Genomic DNA, 22,692 nt, shown 5'->3' on the forward strand with positions numbered 1-22,692 from the left:
AGCTCCCTCCTTTCATATCACTTGATAAGGTGGAGTTTCGACCCAGTTAACGCAACTGACCTTCAGCAGACATGAACAGGTGATGATGGCTGAGCGCGTCCACATACACACACGGACACTTGTTCCCCTCGCCGCTCCTCTCTGACAGTCAGAACGCTTTGAAAAGTTCATTGCTGTCAGAGGGAATGTCGAGCTGTCTCCTCTCGCAGACCTCCCTCGCCCGTCCCATCTCAAACATACACACACACATACCTGCACGTTTGAGCCCCAACTGTCTGAATCAGAATCACCTGCTCCAGCATCAGCTGTGACGTGTTGATTCAATTAAGTAGGAAATGTGCATGTGGCCACGTTTAGAGCAATAAACACCTGCTGTTTTATTTGATGTAGGTGCTGCCCCATCCAAAAGAGGGACCTCTCTACGGGCGGCAGCTCTCAAAACACAGAGCCAGAGCCAAAGCCAAGTTTTGCTGGATCTGTCGCTCAGAACACATAAGCAGCGTGAGTAATTGAGTTCAGTCACTGGTTGGGTTCTTTGGTGTTTGTAAAAATTACACAGCTATGAAGAAAAATTGAAAGATCACTTGATAATTCACAGGATTTTTAATTTATAGTTGTTTGTCTGAGAGGTATTCATGCTATTCTGACCAACTGTTTATGAAATCTTAAGTTTGGAAGAAATATTGTCAGCCCCAGAAAGCAATAACAATTTTACTCAAACCTTTAAAATTTAAAAGTCCAGCAAAGTGTGTATATACAGTTAGGTTCATAAATATTGGGACATCGACACAATTCTTACATTTTTGGCTCCATACACCAAGACATTGGATTTGAATTGGATCAAGATGTGCTTTAACTGCAGACTTTTAGCTTCAATTTGAGGGTATTTACATCCAAATTGGGTGATTGGTGTAGGACAGTGGTCACCAAACTTGGTCCTGGAGGGTCGGTGTCTTGCAGATTTTAGCTCCAACAATAATCAAACACACATAAACAAGGTAATTAAGGTCTTACTAGGTATACTTGAAACACCCTGACAGGTGTGTTGAGTCAACTTGGAGCTAAACCCTGCAGGGACACCTGGCCCTCAAAGACCGAGATTGGTGACCCGTGGTGTAAAAATTACAACTGTTTGTACATGTGCCTCCCACTTGTTAAGGGACCAAACATCAAACATAATGGTACAATTTGCTTCTCAAAAAAATGGCCAGGTGTGTGTTATTCCATCATTATCTCAATTACAATGAGCAGATAAAAGGTCCAGAGTTAATTTCAAGTGTGCTATTTGCATTTGGAATCTTTTGCTGTCATATATTGGAGAGAGAGATTTGATTTTCAAAAACACTTTATTAAACAAATTTTCTACTTAATCACAATTTAACAGAAAATCAAGAGATAACACAAACTCAACATTTTAATTACAGAGAGAATAGAGATTTTGTTTAATGAAAAATACATTAAAAATTATGGGCGGTGCAGTGGGTAGCTCTGTCGCCTCACAGTAAGAAGGTCGCTGGTTCTAGCCTCGGCTGGGTCAGTTGGCATTTCTGTATGGAGAACTATGGTTACTCCCACAGTCCAAAGACATGCACTATAGGTGAATTGGGTAAGCTAAATTGTCTGTAGTGTATGTGTGTGAATGAGCCTGTATGGGTGTTTCCCAGTGATGGGTTTCAGCTGGAAGGGCATCTGCTGCGTAAAACATGTTGGTGGTTTTTTTCGCTGTGGTGATCCCTGATGAATAAAGGGACTAAGACAAAATGAATGAATGATAGTATTGGAAAAAAATTTAATTACATTTAACTTTTGAACTTGTATTGTCTTTAATCAATGTTATTTGATCTGGTTATTGTAAAGATTTCACTTTTGTTTTTAGTGTCATATGATCTTTCAGAAATCATTCTCTACTAAGAAACAAATATTCCTACATCTTTTGAGAACAGGTGTGCTGCTTAATATATTTGTGCAAACCCTAATAAATTGATGAGTTTGGTGTAAGATAAAATAATATATAAGATAAAATAATATATATATATATATATATATATATATATATATATATATATATATATATATATATATATATTTTTTTTTTTTTTTTTTTTTTTTTGCAAGGATATATTACTTAAACAGGAAAGTAAAGGAAAAAAGGTACCAAAAGATTCCTGTTAAAGTAAATGCTGTTCTTTAACATTTTTTTTATTCTGAAAAGGTTTCCACTAAATATTAAGCAGCAAAAACATTAGTTTGAGCTAGAATATTTCATTAACTCCTTAATTAAACATATCAAAAGCAAAAATGGCTGAATGCAGCCTACACTAACCTACTATCATTATTATTATACAGTGGCAAAGTGCTGCAAAACAGTCAAGAACAGCAGCATGAAAGATAAGCACTTAAAATGAATACACAGTTTTTAAGTTCAAGATCATTCCAAGTATTCGGATGCGCCTGAGTTTCAGTGGTCATCTGGGAATGACACACCATCGAATGTCATGATTGACCAATCGGAATCAAGTATTCCAGAGAACCGTGTAATGATGTTAATTGATAACAACTGAGTGCAAATCAGCATGTAAACTCTGTTAGTGCACGTCCACTTTTCAGCCGCACTGGTTCAAGAAATATTCTTCCCACACAGATTCTTTTGTAAAGCACTCATTATGTTATAAACCATGAACGAAACCAATCTACTGCTATTAAGTGAATCACAACATTAAAAACTCAGCACAAATAGATGAAAATGTGCCTTGGTGAACTCTTAATTATTTCAAACTTCTGATTAGTTGTGTATGTGCTTCAATACATGTTTATAATGTGCATAAATATGGTTGATAAGGACTCTTCATCATGTGTCCCGGGAGCCCAAAGAGTTTCAAACACATACTACTCAGGTCTATTTGAAATTCAAGATGTTTTATTGGTTCTGTTTAGCTGTAGGGTTAGGTTTAGAGGACAGGATATACACTTTAGACATGTGTAAAAATCAAGACATATATGTAGAGTCCCTATAAACCACATATTCAAATATACGCCTGTTGTTGTCTTCACAGTGAGCGCCGTGGAGTGTGTGAATCTAGTGGATTCTGTCAGTCAGGCCAAGCAATTCTCTTACCATCTACGGCCATCCAGTGGTGCCAGTCAAAGCAGTCAGAACCGAATAAAAAAATGACACAAAACGCACACCAACGTGTGTGTTTCTGCAGGAACTGAATCTGGAATGATCTGCACTTTTACACTAAAGCACGAGGTACAGTATTGTCTGCGTTTACACGTTAAATCTGCAGCATCACCTCGATTATTGCAGAGGTTAGAGGTTAAAACCACAAACACAACAAATGTATTAGATAACCTTTCATTCTGTCGACAACAGGTCATATACCTGTCGTAAGGTTGACATACGCCTTACGTAACAAGACCACCTGCATGGGAGACCACTGAGTGCTTATATGTACAGTAAAAGTCGGCGCTCTGAAACATGCTTCTATTTTCAGCCTGTTGCTAAATGTTGTCACAGATGTCTGTTATATTCTTGTACTCTATTGTTGTCTTTTTACTGAGAAGTTATAATTGTTTTATCGGTCTCTATAGATGTCTCTATAAATGGAAATTCCCTGAGTTTATGAGTGAAAAGGAGATCTTGCTGCTGTTGTTGCAGGTCACTTTACGGCAGACGTTGTTTTCTAACATGAGAAGCAATTATTTTGAAAGAATTATTTGAAATTTTTTGTTCAAAGATTTGGGCTTAAGTCAACTATCTTCAGCTTAATAAGGCTAGATTTGTTCATATAATCATTTTAAAATATGTTTTTCCCCCCAACATAGTTACTCGAAATGCTACATTTCAAGAGTTTACACTAAGGCTGCATTTATACTGCATAGGTTCAAGTGACTCAATTCTCATTTTTATCCTGTGCGACAGATCGGATATGGCCCATGTATGTGCAAGTAGGAAAAAAAAATATCTCACAGATTCTGATTTACTCAAATCAGATTCAGGTCTTGTGTATATGTCGCTGGTTCGAGCCTCAGCTGGGTCAGTTGGCATTTCTGTGTAGAGTTTGCATGTCCTCCGCCCCGTGCTTGCATGGGTTTCCTCTGGGTGCTCCGGTTTCCCCCACAAGTCCAATGACATTTGGTATAGGTGAATTGGGTATGCTAAAATTGACCGTAGTGTATGTGTGTGTTTGCGGGCGCAATATTCGCCATGTAACCTAAAGGAATATAAAACTGTGGAAAACGTCACATGCATAAATCATGGACATTACATTAAGCTGGCCAAAATGAGAACTTCTGTCATAAACTATAGTAAAACAATGTGTCAAAAAGCATTTAAAAAAAGTAAACCCTGTGAACACATTAAATACAGGAATGGAGAAATGAACGCTCTTTTATTATCAGCTCTCAGTCAACGCGCGCTCATTTTTTCCTAGTCATTGCACCTTTGCTGTGTAAATGCAGACAATCGGATATGTGTCACTTTTAAAAGATGATGTAAGCAGGTCAGCAAAAAAAAAATTGTATAGTCCCAAATTCGGCATTGACTATCAAGATCTGCAGTAAATGCAGCCTTAGATATTGCTTGACGCAAATAGCTGGTCTGGCATGCTGTCCCGGGAGAGAACCCTGAGCTCGGAGATAACTGAGCCCAAGGCTCCCACTTGGTCAATAAGCATATAAGGGGGTCCGAGATCAGGTAGATCTCAAGAGCTCCCACCAGTAAAGGGAGGACAAGGAGGAGATTGGGTGGAAGGCAGGATTCTTCCAAAATGAAGCTAAGGCAGTAGGGTGAAATCGGTCTATTTATTGTAAGCTTGAATCAATCTGATTGATTACGGATGAGGGACCAGCTGCAATCAATCATGTCACCTGCTCCTCTCGAAATTAGTTTATGAAACTTCACCTATTATAAATTGAGTATATACATCATGTGTATATAGCATGCATATATATATATATATATATATATATATACAGTTGAAGTCAGGATTATCAGTCCCCCTGAATTAATAGCCCCTCTTATTTTTTTTCCCCAATTTCTGTTTAACGGAGGGAAGATTTTTTTTTTCAACACATTTATAAACATAATAGTTTTAATAACTCATCTCTAATGACTGATTTATTTTATCTTTGCCATGATGACAGTAAATAATATTTGACTAGATATTTTTCAAGACACTTCTATACAGCTTACAGTGACATTTAAAGGCTTAACTAGGTTAATTAGGTTAACTAGGCATGTTAGGGTTATTAGGCAAGTTATTGTATAATGATGGTTTGTTCTGCAGAATAATGGAAAAAGAATTAGCTTAAAGAGGCTAATAATTTTGTCTTTAAAATGGTGTTTAAAAAAATCGAACTGCCTTTCTTCTAGTCGAATTAAAACTAATAAGACTTTCTCCAGAAGAAAAAATATTATCAGACATACTGTGAACATTTCCTTGCTCTGTAAAACATCAATTTGGAAATATTTAAAAAAAAAAATAAAAAATTCAAAGGGGTGCTAATAATTCTGACTTCAATTATATATATATATATATATATATATATATATATATATATATATATATATATATATAGTGGAATATATACATTTTAATAATAATATAATTTTTATATTTTTAAGTCATATAGTTTATTTAGAAATCATGCAATATAATATAGAAATAATAATAATAATAATTTTAACATGTTGAAAATAGTTGAAAATGAGTTTAGATAAAAAATTTTCAGGATTCTTTAATTAATACACAGTATTTTTTAAATAAATACCACAGTACACATTTTTATTGCCACTTCAACGTAATGGATCCTAGCAGAATAAAAAATATTTCTAATAAACAATAAAACACTTACTAACTTTGTGCTTTTGAACAATACTTAAAACAAATTTGTGTATTTCAGTTATCTGGATTTCTTTTAAAAAAGGAACATTAAGTAACTTGTATGTTTTAGTTGCTTTGAGTAAATCCCACAATAGCTTTGTTTCCATCAACCTGTGCTAATGTGCAAATTTCAGGGAAAAATATATTTTTCGCTAAATATTTTTGTAGTTTTTGTGAATAATGTGAGAAACTCTAATGTTTCTCTGAAGTGGACATGAATCCATTATAGTTACTAGGTTACCAATACTACCGTCAGCCACCCATATCTACCAGCAGAAACAGTGGGCAGTTAAAAAAAATCTAAGTTTGAATCAATAATACATTTTAAACTGAAGAATGAAAGACATAACCAATCATTTGATTATCACAAGGTTTATTTTTTCATTTTGTACAAAATGACCGGACTGGAAAAGAAAGGCTGCAGCTCTGAAGACTGTGTTGGACAATAGCGGCTAATAGATGTCCCTTATGCCCATGTTTGCCCGATGAGTAGACAGCGTCACACTGTAGCAGTAGAGGAGGTCAGTCAGCCACTGCTCACGGCTCTCACCACCATAGTAATGCTGGAAAAACACAACATTGCATTCAATATTAAAGGGGCCATATGCAAGAAGTTTAATGATCGTTTCATATTCAAGCCCCCTGAAAAGTTTTATGGGTGTTAAAAAATCTTTATGCTATTGTTGTCTATAAGTCTAAAAGTTATTAGTGAAAGACCAAATGAAATGTTTTTAGAAGATATATTACTCTGAACCAAAAATGTTTTAAGTTGAGTATATTTTTAGCAATAGCAAATTTTGATAAGTAATATGCATTGCTTAGTACTTCATTTGAATTTAAAGGTGATTTTCTCAATGTTTTGATTTTTGAGAATTTTTAAGGGGGTCGCACACCAGACGTGCTGCAGACTCTTCTTTCTATGAGGGTATGCAAACCATTGCCACCTGTCAACGTCTGTTTGGGTTGCTTAGCAATATAGACAACACAATCTGCTTTGCAACCTGCTTAAAATTCAATACTTTTAAATGGTTGTATCTTGGCCAAATATTGTCCTAATAAATCATACATAGATGAAGAGCTTATTTGTTTAATAACGTGATATATATACCTCCATTTCAACTAAATTAACAGTTGACTGACTGGTCCAGGGTCAGACATAAGCATTAAAAATGCAGTTTCTCATCTAAGCTAATATAATATAATTACAAGGCATTATATATATATATATATATATATATATATATATATATATATATATATATATATATATATATATATATATATATATATATATATATTAGGGATGTGCGGAGCAGCCGGTATTTGTATTTGTATTTGTATTTGTTGAGGGGGGAAAAGTATTTGTATTTGTATTTGTATTTGTTGAGGGGGGAAAAGTATTTGTATTTGTATTTGTATTCGAGTAAAATTCAAAATGGCGCAAAAATATATATTTTTTCTATAACACTTCTAATTTACGTTATAGTGAAAGTATTGTTTAATTATACCCATTATATAAATTATAGATATGCAATATTGGCTGTTGTTTTTGAACATGTGACAAGAAATGTCATTGAAAAGAAAATAACATAGAAGCCATTATTTCATCCATGGTTAAACCTACAACTAATAAAATACCATTGTGAATATTATGAACCCCACCACCACCGTTCTTGTTAAAGGACACTGAATAGACAGAATAAAAACAAATAATACTTCAAAAAACTGTTCTTCTTCTGAAAGAACTTCTTTCCAATGCACAGAATTCCAAAAACTAAAATTAACTAAATTAATCTAAATAAAACCCTGCCCGGGAGATCTGGCAGAACAAAAGTATTCTATATAATACTAAAAGATACAGCCCTGCTATTATCATCTGCCAGCCACAAAACAGACACAAAGTTTGTTTGTTTGTTTATTTAGAGATATCTGCAAATATTTTTCAATGGAAGTCAATGGAGGAATATGACTAGTCAGTCATAATATATTTGCAGATATTTCCAATCTGACTAGTCGAATTATAATTATGACAAGTCAAAATATAATTAGAGATATCTCTAAATATATTTATGGATAGTCTGAACAAGGTTTAAATGCTAAAACGGCTTGACATACGCTTTCACCCAGTAGCACAGTGGAGAGTTCTCTAGTTATATCCTTTCAGTCGTTTGTTATGCATTGACATGCAGTCAAATATTTCGCCAAACAGTCCTTAGGGATGCGGTGACACGCAGTCAGATATTTTACCGGACAGATCCGCCACTTTAGGCGCGCATAAACAATCATAAAGCTCTCGTGCTGCAGGAATGAGGAGGTCTGCTGAAGGCGCGCAGCTGACGTGCAGTGAGAGGTTTGCGTCTTTAATAAACTACGGCAGTTTGCGATCACTGAACAGTGATTTGCACTGAGCGTGTCTCTCTCTCTCTCTCTCTCTCTCTCTCTCACTCACTCACTCACTCACTCACTCACTCACTCACTCACTCACTCACTCACTCACTCATGCGGGCATGCACTGTGGTCTCACGAGGAGACGCTGCTTTTTGATATAGTGTTTTTCTTGCTCCCGAATACAAATAATTTTTCAAGTATTTGTTCGAATCAAGTATTTGTAAAAACACGCTATTTGTGCCTTTCCGAATACCGTATTCGGGTTCGGCTCCACCCTTAATATATATATATATATATATATATATATATATATATAAAGTCTTGTATCATGAAATATCTGAAGTCTGGTTTTGCGCACTTAACACAAACACTATATTAGCTCCTTTCACACATGCAGACTTTCTGGAAAATTACCAGCATTTTTACGGAAAGGTCAGTATGTGTAAACAGCCCCTTTTGTAAAATACTGGTAAATGCTTCTCTGTATGAACGCAGAAGGAAAATTGCAGAAAAGATAATGTTTACAATTAAAACACGCTGCAAAAGATATCTACTCCAGCCAATTAGATCATTCATATGCATTCACATCTGTGCTGTTTATAAAAATAAGCCTTTGAATATTTGAATAGTCAAATAATGTTTCTATGTTCCTTCTTAATGCCAACCGTGGAAAAAATTATGGATAAAATGCTTATGATAAAGCGCTGTTTGTTTAACTTCAAGCTCTGCTTCAGTTGCTTGACGCTTGTGCATGTGAAGCAGCCGGTGAGCACCAGCACACACACATATTATGTAACGTAACCATCAACCAAAGCCCGACCCCGTCTTTGTTTCCAAATACAAGCGCAGCCGTTCATTTCTAGCTCATTTCTAGTTAATGACGTCAGTATTTTCAGGTATTTTGGAATGAATGTGTAAATGGTCTTTTTCTGAAAATTTCTGGAACATCCTTGCCTGTGTGCACAGCACTTTTTTGAAATGACCAGTAAAGTTGTTCTGGAAAATTTCCTGATATTTACCGGTCTCACTGTGTGAAAGGGGCAATTCTTTAAAAGGTGCTCTATGCAAGTTTTGACTCTAAAGCAAGAAAATTCCATGCGTTTGCAGATATTAAAGAATCATGCTACATACTTGTTGATCTAAAAACCACTCATATTTCAGCATCTGAGGCTGCCTTGGCGGAAAACACTGCGTATTTCATTCCAGTCATGAAAGCTGCCTCAATGTATGTAGATGCTGTTGAAAATGCGACCTCCAGAGTACAGTATAGCAGCTCTGAAATAAGACTCAGATTCAAAGTTATCAAAAAAAATCCACAAAAGGTGTTTTAAATTAGCAAATAATATAAATATTTTAAACGTAAACATTAGCTGAGCAGCATACATTGTAATGCTCAGTCGTCAGGCATGCTAACTCCTATTAGTGTCGTCAATCTGGCAACCTGCATTTGTGTCGAGTCCTCATCAGAGAGGCCGGGTGAAAAAAAAAAAAAACCCTCTCCAATGTTTTGAATTTGGACTGCAATACCCATGTCAACCACTAGGTACAATCCTACACACTGCAGCTTTAAAATAAAACAAGCTCGTCCCTGACTTTCAGTTTCTGTAGACAGATTTTTATGTCAGTGGCTGTGTATGTGTATGTGCATGTACCGTTAAGTCTTGTATGATATGCTGCAGGAAACTGGCGTTGGCCATCATGTGGTTGCGTAGCTGAGTGTGTTGTAGAAGCAACGAGAGGATCTGTGCCAACACGGGCAGCTCGTCCTCACACAGATCAAGCACACGGAAAGACTGCAGGACGAGTCGCAGGAGCCTCGGGACTGAGCTCAACGCGGCGAAACACGCCTCCCACACGGCATCCCTGAAACACACATGAACATACAGAAATTTGGACCAACGCATTTATATTTTTAAATGCTGAATATTATATTTCTTTAAACCTAAACCCCAACGTAACTTCCAAACTAAGATTGTACGTGATATGCTGTGTTTTTTTTTTTTTTGTAATGATTAGTGAACAACTGGTCAATAATAATAATAATAATAGGGAATTTATTATTATGAGACTAACTGTAAAAGAACAAATTTCTCTAATATTAGACACAAATAAAATTGGAGTTTGCATGTTCTCATGTGTTAGCGTAGGTTTCCTCCGGGTACTCCGGTGTCCCACAGTTCAAAGACATGCGCTATAGGTGAATTGAATAAAATAAACTGGCCGTAATGTATGTGTGAATGAGAGTGTATGGGTGTTTCCCAGTGATGGGTTGCAGCTGATAGGTGAATTGAATAAAATAAACTGGCCGTAATGTATGTGTGAATGAGAGTGTATGGGTGTTTCCCAGTGATGGGTTGCAGCTGGAAGGGCATCCCCTGCATAAAACATATGCTGTATAAGTTGGCGGTTCATTCCGCTGTGGCGACCCCTGATTAATAAAGGGACTAAGCCGACAAGAAAATGAATAAATGAATAATCTGAATTTATCTTTATAATATATGTAGATGTTTAATATTGCTTTGATTTAGGCTGATTACAAGACCAAACATTAAAGTTTAAAAGTACCAATCAGTGCTAATCTCTCACACTGGGAACCAATACGACTTTGACAAACTGATACGAGTAGGAGTATTTTAATTTGTGTACTCGCCGATACAGAGTACAGTTTCCGATACCTCTTAGATTTGATTTCAATGAAAGTGCAATTGTTTTATGTTTCCTATAAATCAAGGATGAACAGAAAAATGTTTAACAGAAGCCTATTCCAAGCCAAAAATATACACAAATTATTGATAGCCCTGTAATTTGACAGACCATATCGATTATCGATTAAGCATGGACATTTAAAGGATAAATTATCTTTGTGCTGACACGCGTCCACGACTTCACCCATTACATAATCAAGTGTGTGCAGTTTAAGTTGCCTTAGGGAATTTCTTTAATTTTTTTTTTTTTATAATTTATATAGTGAATATTCCAGATGTGTGCTCTAAATGTTTAATGATAAAGGTACACTATATCACTGCTTCTGGCAATGTCTTAAAATACAAATGTTTTGGAAAGAGATCACTGGATGCATGTCAGACATGTATAATATTAAAATCCCTTTAAATGCCAAGCTCTGTATACTTGGGTTGTATCCTATGTAACTTACAATTGGGAAGACCAAAATTTTGGATTTTGGTTTCCTTCAAGCTAGAAGGGCTATTGCATTACACTGGAAACATGGATGCTCCATCCATAGAAATGTGGAAAAATATATTGAACTGTGTTGGACTGGAGAGACTAACTTATATGATCCAACTTCTATGACCAAAGGCAAGCAGAAGGACTTTGACTATCTTTGGGAAACATACATAAATAATATTGTAAATAGTTTTTTGTAAACATGTACTTTTATATTGTAATATTCATTCATTTATTTTCTTGTCGGCTTGGTCCCTTTATTAATCCGGGGTCGCCACAGCAGAATAAACCGCCAACTTATCCAGCAAGTTTTTACACAGCGGATGCCCTTCCAGCCACAACCCATCCCTGGGAAACATCCACACACACACTCATTCACACACACACTCATATACTACAAACAATTTAGCTTACCCAATTCATCTGTACCGCATGTCTTTGGACTGTGGGGGAAACCGGAGCACCTGGAGGAAACCTACACGAACGCATGGAGAACATGCAAACTCCACACAGAAATGCCAACTGAGCCGAGGCTCGAACCAGCGTGCCAGCGACCTTCTTGCTGTCAGGTGACAGCACTATCTACTGCGCCACCTTATTGTATTATTGTTTTTGTTATTTTGTCATGTATATATACACATAATAATATTTGACTAGATATTTTTCGAGAAACTTCTTAACAGCTTAAAGTGACATTTAAAGGCTTAAATAGGTTAATTAGGTTACTAGGCAGGTTAGGGTAATTAGGCAAGTTATTGTATAATGATGGTTTGTTCTGTAGACAATTGAAAAATATTTAGCTTAAAGGGGCTAATAATTTTGACCTCAAAATGTTTTTAAAAAAAAAATTAAAAACTGCTTTTATTCTAGCCAAAATAAAACAAATAAGACTTTCTCAAGAAGAAAAAAATATTATCAGACATACTGTGAAAATGTCTTTGCTCTGTTAAACATCAATTGGCAGATATTTAAAAAAGAAAATTCAAAGGGGGACTAATAATTCTGACTTCAACTGTATGTTTATATATATATATATGGGGAAGGGGAAAGAATCAATAAAAATATTGGGAAAAAATATATAGTTTATATATAAAGTAAGTGCTAGCTTGTTTCGCTGTGATCATTATGCAAGGATCATATTGCATATTCGGTTTATTCTTCAGTAGCCTTTAGAATTGTTAATTTATTTAATAAATGGATTATTTATAAGGACAAAGCTATTAATATATAATACATTAATTAATACATTAAGATATTAAAATTAGGTAGGACAGCAAGTCACATATACATAGTGAAATACTGTTGAGTGGTATCGCTGCGTGAGATTAGCATTTCGTGTACGATACAAGTATGAATATTTTAACCAAGTATTGACCCAATACTGGTATTGGGGAATCCCTAATTATTACTGAAGTTATTAAAAATCATTGATTGCTGATACAGACATTACAGGATTAGCAAAATAAGTACCCTTCTTTTCAAATGTGTTGATCCTTTCTTTCTGTTAGTGCACTAATGGACTTCCCCCAGAACTGTTTACAACTTCTCTTGCTGCATCATCAAACAGTTATTGTGTGTATAAATGTTACAGTATGCAAATATTGACCTCTTGCGGGCGCTCTGCTCCAGCTGTAGCAATAGACTGAGCATGCTCAGACAACAGTCAGACAGGAAGTGGAGGAGTGTGTCGCTGGGCAGGAAGTTGACATCCAATAAGCGAGGAACACACCTCAGAAGAGCCACACACACACAGTCTGGCACCACCACGAGTCCAGCCTGCAGAAACAGTGAGAGTATCACAGCAAACATTGTCTGCAGCAAAACACACACACATACACTCAAGACACACACTCACCAGGTTATTAATGATGGCATTCTGGATCACATCAAAACACTGCGCTCGAGAGCCCAGAGTGTCCAGACAGTGACAAACCACCTAAATAAAACAAACAAAGTGTATTAATCTTCAAAAATTGATTACCTGTGGCGACACAGTGGGTAGCGATGTCGCCTTAGAGCAAGAAGGTCGCTGGTTTGAGACTCAGTTAAGGCGCTTCTGTGTGGAGCTTCCATGTTCTCCCCTCCGAGCGCTTTGGTTTCCCCCACAGCCCAAAGACATGTGGTATAGGTGAATTGGGTAAGCTAAATTGTCTGTAGTGTATGTGTGTGAATAAGTGTGTATGGGTGCTTCCCAGAGGGGTAGGGCATTTGCAGCGTAAAACATGTGCTGTATAAGTTGGTGGTTCATTCCGCTGTGGCGACCCCTGATTAATAAAGAGACCAAGCCAAAAAGAAAATGAATGAATGATTACATGTGTTAAAGGGACATTTCACCCAAACAATGAACATTCTGTGATTATTTACTCGCCCTCTACTTGTTCCAAACCTGCTTGAGTTTCTTTCTTCTGGTGAACACAAAGGAAAAAAGCAGCCACTGACTTCAATGGTATTTTTCTTTTCTAATATGGATGTCAGTAGCTGCTTCTTTCCAACATTTTCATGTGTTCAACAGAAGAAAAACACTCATAAATTAAGAACCGAGAAGTTTTTCCACGCAGGCAGTTTTCCATAAAATCATCAGCATTATCGCCGGCTCTGATCAAGGTAAAGTGATTTGTAAGTAGCACCTAAAAACTGCTGGTTTTATTTAACAATTCGTTCATTCATTTTTCTTTGGCTTAGTCTCTATTTTAGAGGTCGCCACAGCGGAATGAACCGCCAACTATTTCAGAATATGTTTAACACAGTGGATGCCCTTCCAGCCACAGCCCAGAATTGGGAAATCCCCACACACACACACACACACACACACACACACACACACACACACACTACGGACAACTTTGTTTATTCAGTTCACTTATACCGCATGGACTGTGGGGGAAACTAGAACACCTGGAGGAAACCCATGCCAACATGGGGAGAACACGAAAACTCCACATAGAAATGCCAACTGGGCCAGCCGGGACTTGAACCAGTGATCTTCTTGCTGTGAGGCGACAGTGCTAAGCACCGAGCCAATGCTATTCAACACAATCTCATGGCAGTTCATAACTTTCTGATTTAGCAGTTAATTTGCATGTATTTTTTTTTTTTACATTTTCTTACAAATGGGCTCATACCCCAATGACGAATGGGTTTAGGAGCACACTGACTGAAAAAAAAAGAATAAATAAAAAATTTTAATTAAAAAAAAAATCTATGGAATTTAATAAATTTGCAATTTTTCTGGCAATACGTAAAATATTTTGTTTGACTGGAAACAATTAGATGAACAGTATAAACATTGGACCACCATTTTAAATTAAACACATTATTCTGACAATAATCTTTTAATCTTACACACACACACACACACACAGTTATGTAGTTAATGTCCATATAGATTGCATACAGATATACAAATATATAAATATATATATATATATATATATATATATATATATATATATATATAGTCCTCATTTTGGGAAAATGTGTCAGAAAAATTATTACATGTAAAGTATTATACATATGTACACATGTATTTATGCACGCAGATATGTGTGTCTCAAATGGTATCTCATTCCATTTATTTGTAAAATGTAAATTTTTTTGGAATTACATTAGTTCAGGCATGTCCAAACTCGGTCCTGGAGGGCTGGTGTCCTGCAAAGTTTAGTTCCAACCCCAATCAGACACACCTGGGCTAGCTAATCAAGCTCTTACTAGGCTCTCTAGAAACATCCTTGCAAGTGTGTTGAGGCAAGTTAAAGCTAAAATCTGCAGAACACCGGCCCTGCAGGACCGAGTTTGGATACACCTGCATTAGTTAAAGGGCACCTATTTTTCCCCTTTTTCATAATTTAATATATATATATATATATATATATATATATATATATATATATATATATATATATATATATATATATATATATATTCATATATAATATAAATATAAAAAGTCTTAATATAAATCTGGAAAATTTGAGCTTTTAGTGCATTGTAATCGTTTTTGTTGTCTGTGCTTTTAATACAAATTAGTTGGGTTCTCCCCATTCACTGTTCCCACGTGCCTGTCAGAGCCACAGAGATCTCTCATTATTTCACTGATGTGTGTAGCCTTTACGTAGATAAACAGCATAGTGACAGACCCGCATAAAGCAGATCTCCCTTGCAACAGCAAAAAATGTCACAACTGTTATTTGATATATGTGTTGTGGAGTTCATTCAATTTCCCAGAGATGGGTTGCGGCTGGAAGGGCACCCGCTGCGTAAAAACCTGCTGGATAAGTTGGCGGTGCATTCCACTGTGGCGACCCCGGATTAATAAAAGGGACTAAGCCGACAAGAAAATTAATGAATGAATAAGTTAATTCAAGCCTTTCTGCAACGATGAGTCCCACACAAACACTCACAAATGTTTACCTTTTTCAAAATAAGCCTGATTTAAGTCCACAAACCAGTACTGAAATGTTGTCTTTTATAATTGTACTGCCATGCGGCTGTGATGATGAATTACGTACGAATTTTACTGTATTTATTACAAACATGCACTGCTTTAAAAACATTTCAAACTCAAAACACATTGTTGAGGTGCAGATGATCACAGAGAGCTGAACAGATCTTTTAATCCTAGTTGCTGTGTGCATGTCCTGTCTTATTGATATGATTATTTTTGTTACAATGGAAACATGTTAATAAGCGTCTGTCAATCAATTCGGTGGGCAGGGAAACCGCATTTCTGCATCATGTTGTGGTGGGCCTCAAAATGGGAGGGATTGGATCCTATTTTAACGCAGGGAAAATTAAAAAGAAAGACCTATTGGGTTTCCATAACTCCGATATATGACTGTGCACACACTATACCTACACACGGTTCTGTCCAAACACCTTACAAAAGTTGATTTTCATCACTAGTGCCCTTTAAATAAAAAATTATAATTAAGATAAATAAAAAAGGAAGTCAGATTGGAGTAACAGTCATTTTTGAGATAGAAAAAAAGTGTGACCAGTCTTTCAGCTTTCGGTCTCAGTCTACAAAGAACCACTGAATTATACATCACAACATCTTAACATCTGACACATTCACACACATACACAGACATGGTTTAGGTCAGACAAAAATAAATCCTCAGACAAAAGAGAAGTCCACAGAGTAAAAAAGAACCCACACACACACATACAGTGACGGGCTCAAAGGGTTGTACTCTGTCATAATGTGAGTTGACATGGGACAGATTAGCGACACGCTGCCACTCTGAACTGATATTTTATGAGCACAAACAATAAATAAGAGTGTGAGGAATCTAATAGTGCTAATAGCATTAGGGCAGATTGGATTAAGCAGATGAAGGCGGAGCGGAATGTCATTCAGAGCAGGTTATTATCAGACATTAATCAGACTAACAGCGTTAAGAACACATTACACATGCTGCACATTACAGACGCCTGATTGCCAATAAAGGAATGGACCCCCAGCAGCCACACACACACACACACACACCAAACTTAATTTGATGCTAATTGTCATGCTATATATCTGAGAAAGGGTGAGAATTTTCTTTAAGAGTTTGATGTAAAATCCCAGAAGGATTGAAATATACTTTTAGCACATTTTTACGTTTGGCAACATTTATTCAGAAAGAAAATAAAGTGCTGGGAAAAAAACCTGTTTAACATATTCCAGGTTTTGTAAACATGCCATTTAAAACATAAGATAGATCTACTGATTTAAAAAATGAAAGTATTTTATGTTTAAATCCTGCTCTTATTTTTCATAAATACAGTAAAAACAATATTTGAAATATTAATATTTAAAATCCATGCTTTATAAATATTTTACAAAATCTTAGAAACAAATTAATTTTAAGCAGCTTCAGTTGTCTGTCACATTATGCATCAAAAATCATTATGATAATATCGATTTGCTCCATAAAAAAATTCTTACTACTACAAGTAAAATGAAATTAGCTTAAAACTCTACCCTTTAAAAGTGTGTGTGTGTGTGTGTGTTTAATTAAAAACAAACATACACATAAATATTGAAATATTTGAGCTTGCGTGAAACACAATTGTTTATTAATTCTGTTGACATTCCCTCATATATATATATATACACACACACACACACACACACACACACACACACACACACACACACACACACACACACACACACACACACACACACACACACACACACACACACACACACTTTTTTTTATTTTAACATTATTTAAGCCAGGGAGTCTCATTGAGATTTAAAATCTCTTTTACAAGAGTGACCTGGCCAAAGTAATAGCCATACAGAATATTTTAAAATAAATAAACACATTTCATCAGTCCTCTCAGCAAAAGCATTCACATGCTTCCAATTCCACTCTCTTAATAATGTCTTTAAACTCACAGAAAGACACAATTTGATTTAGTTTCAAGTCTTTGCTAATTATTCCATGCCCAAGGTGCACAATAAGAAAGTGCCGTTTATCCCAGCTCTGTACAAACTCGGGGTATATTAAAATGCAAACACTTGAAAAAGCAAAGAAATTCCAAGTGAAAGAAGAGTACAAATATAAGATGAAAGTTTACCTAAAATAGCTTTATAGATAAAAATGTAAAACTTAGTGAAGCATGATGTACCGAATCAAGTCTTGTTAGAATAGAAAATGCTGCATGCATTTACTGTATATTACCATAATCAAAGACAATAAAAAAAAAATTCTAACCTAAACTTACTTATATTCAACCAGCAAGTTTTTTTGACCAAAAATGACCAAAAGATAACATGACGAGATATCAGAGGAGAATGGCCAGACTAGTTCCAGCTGATACAAAGGCAACAGTTACTCAAATAACCACTCCTTACAACCAAGCTATGCAGAAGAGCATCTCTGAACGCACAACACAGCCAACCTTGAGGCAGATGGGCTACAGCAGCAGAAGACCACATTGGGTGCCACTTCTGTCAGCCAAGAACAGGAAACTGAGGCTACAATTTGCACAGGCTCACCAAAATTGGACAACAGCTGATTGAAAAAAAAAACAAAAAAAAAACCGTTGCCTGATCTGATGAGTCTCGATTTCTGTTGCGACATTCAGATGGTAGGGTCAAAATTTAGAGTCAACAACATGAACTATGTATCCATCCTGCCTCGTATCAATTGTTCAAGCTGGTGGTGGAGGTTTGGGGGATATTTTCTTGGCCCACTTTGGGCCCATTAGTAACAATTGAGCCTCAGCCTACCAGAGTATAGCTGCTGACCATGCCCATCTTCTGATATATATATATATACACACACAAAATATTATAGATTTGTTTGTATTTTACACAATACCAATTATTCAACTTCAGAAATATTACGAAAATTGAGGAATAACCTCTAAATTTTAATCACAACAACTGTAGAGTTGTTATTTTGACCATTTGATACAGAGGTATCTAGTACTTTTAAAATATAATTAACACCTCTGTTTTTTCAAAAAGGTTGAGTGCAATTAACTCGTACCAAAAGTTTCTATCTAAATGTGTTATTGCAAGGTGATTTCTTATTGTTAAATAAAATTTCTAATAAGCAGGAGGGGGGAAGTGATTGAGACACCGTGTCCTGTGCTTGTGTACGTGAGGAGAGAATCAGGCTCTTTTCCTCATTAAGGCCCATTATTTTCCATCAGCTTCACCTGCTGGCATCATCTCCGCCGTCACTCCTCATTACCGTATCAACAGAGATGCCAACCGTCCCTCACCACCTTTACTGTCTGATTGACTTGGGCACAAAAAATGAAAGTCCAGAGAAAATTGCATAGAGGAATTAGCAGTGTGTGTGTGTGCAGTAAAGTGAGAGTCAGAGCCTGGCCTGAGGGTGTGGTTTTGTTGGGTTTTAATTTCCGTGTAAAATGTCAGGTGGTGATGGTGTCCGCTGGCTGGCATTAGCATTTGCTTTAGCCAGGAGCACTCTGATAACCAGCCCTTATTGAAATATGGAGACACCTACACCAGTGCGATACGATAAACCTTCGCCCGCTCGAGAACTGGCCTTGAGTCTTCAGGGGGAAACTAAAAAAAAAAAAAAAAACACACACGCACTTGTGCCTGGAATTACAACCCAAGTGGCCCTGCACTGATTCAAGTGGATGTCTGATGCTCGGTGGAAGTTGATAACCACACATAACTCTGGACATCGCAAAACACTGCTTCCTGTTTCTTCTACAGAAAATTTTCAGAAATCAGTAATAAAAATAACATTTTAAAATGTCAGAATCCCAAAAGCATAACGTCATTTTGGAAACATGAAAACAATACATAATTATTTGATGTTAATGTATAAGCAGTTTTCAGTTTTTCCTCTTCAACAGTCCAAAACAAGAGTCCAAAACAAAAACGCATCTATTCATAATAAAATGTGCACCACACAGAAAATGGGGGAGAATAAAGTTCTCAGATGAGATCAGTCTCAAAGAAGAAAGTCACCTACGATGGCTGAGAGTAAATCATGGAATCATTTTCATCTTTGTGTGAACTAGCCCTTTAAAATAGAGGCAAGCGGTATGAACAAAATTCTATTTCATGGTAAGAGTAATTTTATTTCACAGTAATAATTTTTTTACAATATAGTTAAATAGGTAGCCTAGTTATAACAAAAAACAAACTAATAGAACTTTATATCTCTAATAAATTCTACAGAAATGAAAAGGACATTGAACGTGGATAAACCCTTCCATAATAGCCAATAAATTCCACTTTTACAGTTCAACTGAGTTGTGTGGACAAACTGTATTATTATTCAAATAATTCCTAAGATAGCTAAAAACTAGAACCAAGATTAATATTATTAAACTGGAAACAAAAAGCTGTTCCTACATATATACATCTAATGAGGGATGTAATGAAACATTTGGAACTGGAGAAAAATCTGATTCTGCCTAAAAAAGAAACCAGACAATTCTATCAAATCTGGCAACCTTTTATAAATTATTTTAAAGACATAAATTCTACGGGAAATTGAAATCAGACTAATTTAAAGGGTCAGTATTTAGTTTATATTTTAAAATATAAAAGGCTTATATAATATAATTTATATAATTTTAAAATATAAAAGGTAATAAAATATTTAGGTTTAATTATTAATTTGATTCTGTTTTTGTATTTTCTTCTCTTTTTTTATTTATTGTATTTATCTATTATTATTTTACTTCTGTATTGTTTGTTCTCTTTTATTGTCAATTGTTGTGTAAATGTTTGTAGGTCTGAATTTGTAAGTCATTGTGTTCGAATGTTTAAAAAACAATAAAGAAAGTTATAAAATACTACAGCCAATTTAGCTTATTCAATTCATGGTAATGATATATATTATCAAAAACTCCAGCTCTAATTTCACTCTTTGATCGTCTGAGTATACGCCTAAAAGCACTTCTATAACAATTATAAAATGTCATTTTTTAAATACTGGTATTCTTTAGTGAATAGAACTTTTTTTTACATTTTTACAAGCAAACAACATGCAATTAATTGTCACCAAAATAATTCAAGAAAATACTTATAATAGTAGTCATGACTGAGATTTTTGTATGGGATTAGCAGCCAAGTGAGCAACAGAGGAGAAAGAGAGAGAGGTGTTTAGAGGGCACACAACGATTGACAACAGGATCAGAAACTTACACCAGTGACTGACAGCATAACAACTGACAAAGCACAAACAGCTGGATCGACTAAAGACAGAGATTAAAGAGAGAGAGAGAGACTCACCTCCACCACGTCCCAGTGATGCAGGAACTGATCCAAACTGGTGGTGTACACACTGAGGGGCGAGAGCGTGGAGGCGGCCAACAGATCGTCTTCATCTTTGTCTTGCAGAGCCCGCAACATGTCAGAGGAGAAACCTGAAGCACAGGATCATGGAAACACTGCTTTATCAACATCATGAAGTATAAAGCCGGCACTCAATATCACTCAATCAGTCTTTACAGGTTTTTACAAGTCTACCATCACACACACAAAAATTGCCATATTACAAACTATCTTAGAAATCCATCATGTGACTTTACTGAAACTCTCATTCAGCCAAGAATAACTTGAAGTAGGCTGTGTCTGCATTGAACTGATAAAGGTAAACTTATAGTTGATTTAACAATATTTAGTGAAAATACAAATAAGTTTTACTTCTTTAACTCAATTTAGGAAAATGGCTTCATGGCAAACTTAACATTTTTACAATAGTTTAGCATATATTTACATAAAATCACAATGAAATGCAGTTGGCCAGCAATTATGATTGACTGAACTAACAAATACACTACTAGGGCGGCACGATATTGGGAAAAAATTATATTTTGTTTTCCTGCAATTTATTTTGCGATAAAAACAATTTTACCACATGTTGTCTTCATATAGTATTCACGCACAAAACTTGAAAAATGACATATTAAATACTACTGTATAGTCTTCTTTATCATATCCATAATTAAATACAATGATCTTAATCTAAAGCTTCAAACAATATAATTTCTTATGATTTCTGCTTTCTTGAAATGCTTCATAGATATTTACATAAGATGTCGCTTAGCCTGTTGTTGTCTATTGAAAGGAATACGTCCACAGAGCTGCCATTTCAGTACAGGGTAGCGCTCCTTTGAAATGAATGTGGGGCCAAGGTGTAGTGGAGGACTGGCCATATGGAGACATATACATGTAAACATTAATATATGCATCTATGATCGGGAGTTTTCCCAGAGGTCAGTATACAAATAATTTTTGAAATTACGAAAATTATAATTTTACATCACTTTTCTATATCGATGGATAAGTGACCGCACGGGCATTACCTACAAAGAGCATGTGTTTGTTTGCATGGAAATGTATTATTTACCCTCCCTGCTAATATTGATCTAATCCATGTCCTGAAACACATCCCCTCTCCCGCTTTCACTTTTAAACTAACAGAGGGAGTGATATGTTTATGAATAAATATCCATTATGAATAACTCGTAAGCACTGATATCTCTGCCTCTCAATGTGCATATCCACCTTTCTGATTTAAATGGTAAACACAATTTGTAATATTCAATAATTTAGGGCGGAAAGTGTGCACATAGAGGCGCAGGCACCATTATGTTATCAGGCACCCTTATAAGTAAAAATAAACTAGCCGTACTTCACTTATCCGACAATAACACAAGTTTCTGGCACCGCAGCATCTTGTTGTCATATTTCATTTACATTGTTTGCTGATTTTATTCAACAAGACTAGCATAA

The 22,692-nt window shown here is 35.7% G+C and overlaps 3 protein-coding genes across 4 annotated transcripts in view; 2 read left to right on the top strand and 1 right to left on the bottom strand.

Moving 5' to 3' along the window:
- The window catches only part of invs (inversin), a gene marked incomplete at its 3' end in the record, with an annotated part of 60,336 nt that extends 56,744 nt beyond the window's left edge, over nt 1–3,592 (top strand). The window contains 2 exon segments of the mRNA NM_152970.1: nt 391–501; nt 3,054–3,592. Coding sequence (NP_694502.1) covers nt 391–501; nt 3,054–3,160 — 218 coding nt within the window.
- Nucleotides 1–22,692, top strand: part of si:ch211-197h24.9 — a 188,113-nt gene that overhangs the window by 87,798 nt on the left and 77,623 nt on the right. The gene's annotated exons all lie outside the window — the stretch shown is intronic.
- The window catches only part of tex10 (testis expressed 10), a 33,138-nt gene continuing 16,687 nt past the window's right edge, over nt 6,242–22,692 (bottom strand). For both annotated transcript variants that reach the window (NM_212705.1, XM_087285248.1), the window contains 5 exon segments: nt 6,242–6,448; nt 9,926–10,136; nt 13,066–13,235; nt 13,315–13,395; nt 21,187–21,320. In NM_212705.1, the coding sequence (NP_997870.1) occupies nt 6,338–6,448; nt 9,926–10,136; nt 13,066–13,235; nt 13,315–13,395; nt 21,187–21,320 (707 nt within the window). In that variant the 3' untranslated portion in view covers nt 6,242–6,337.

The sequence above is a fragment of the Danio rerio genome, chromosome 16 (genome assembly GCF_052040795.2).
Source record: "Danio rerio strain M-AB ecotype USA chromosome 16, GRCz13ab, whole genome shotgun sequence".
Taxonomy (NCBI): domain Eukaryota; kingdom Metazoa; phylum Chordata; class Actinopteri; order Cypriniformes; family Danionidae; genus Danio; species Danio rerio.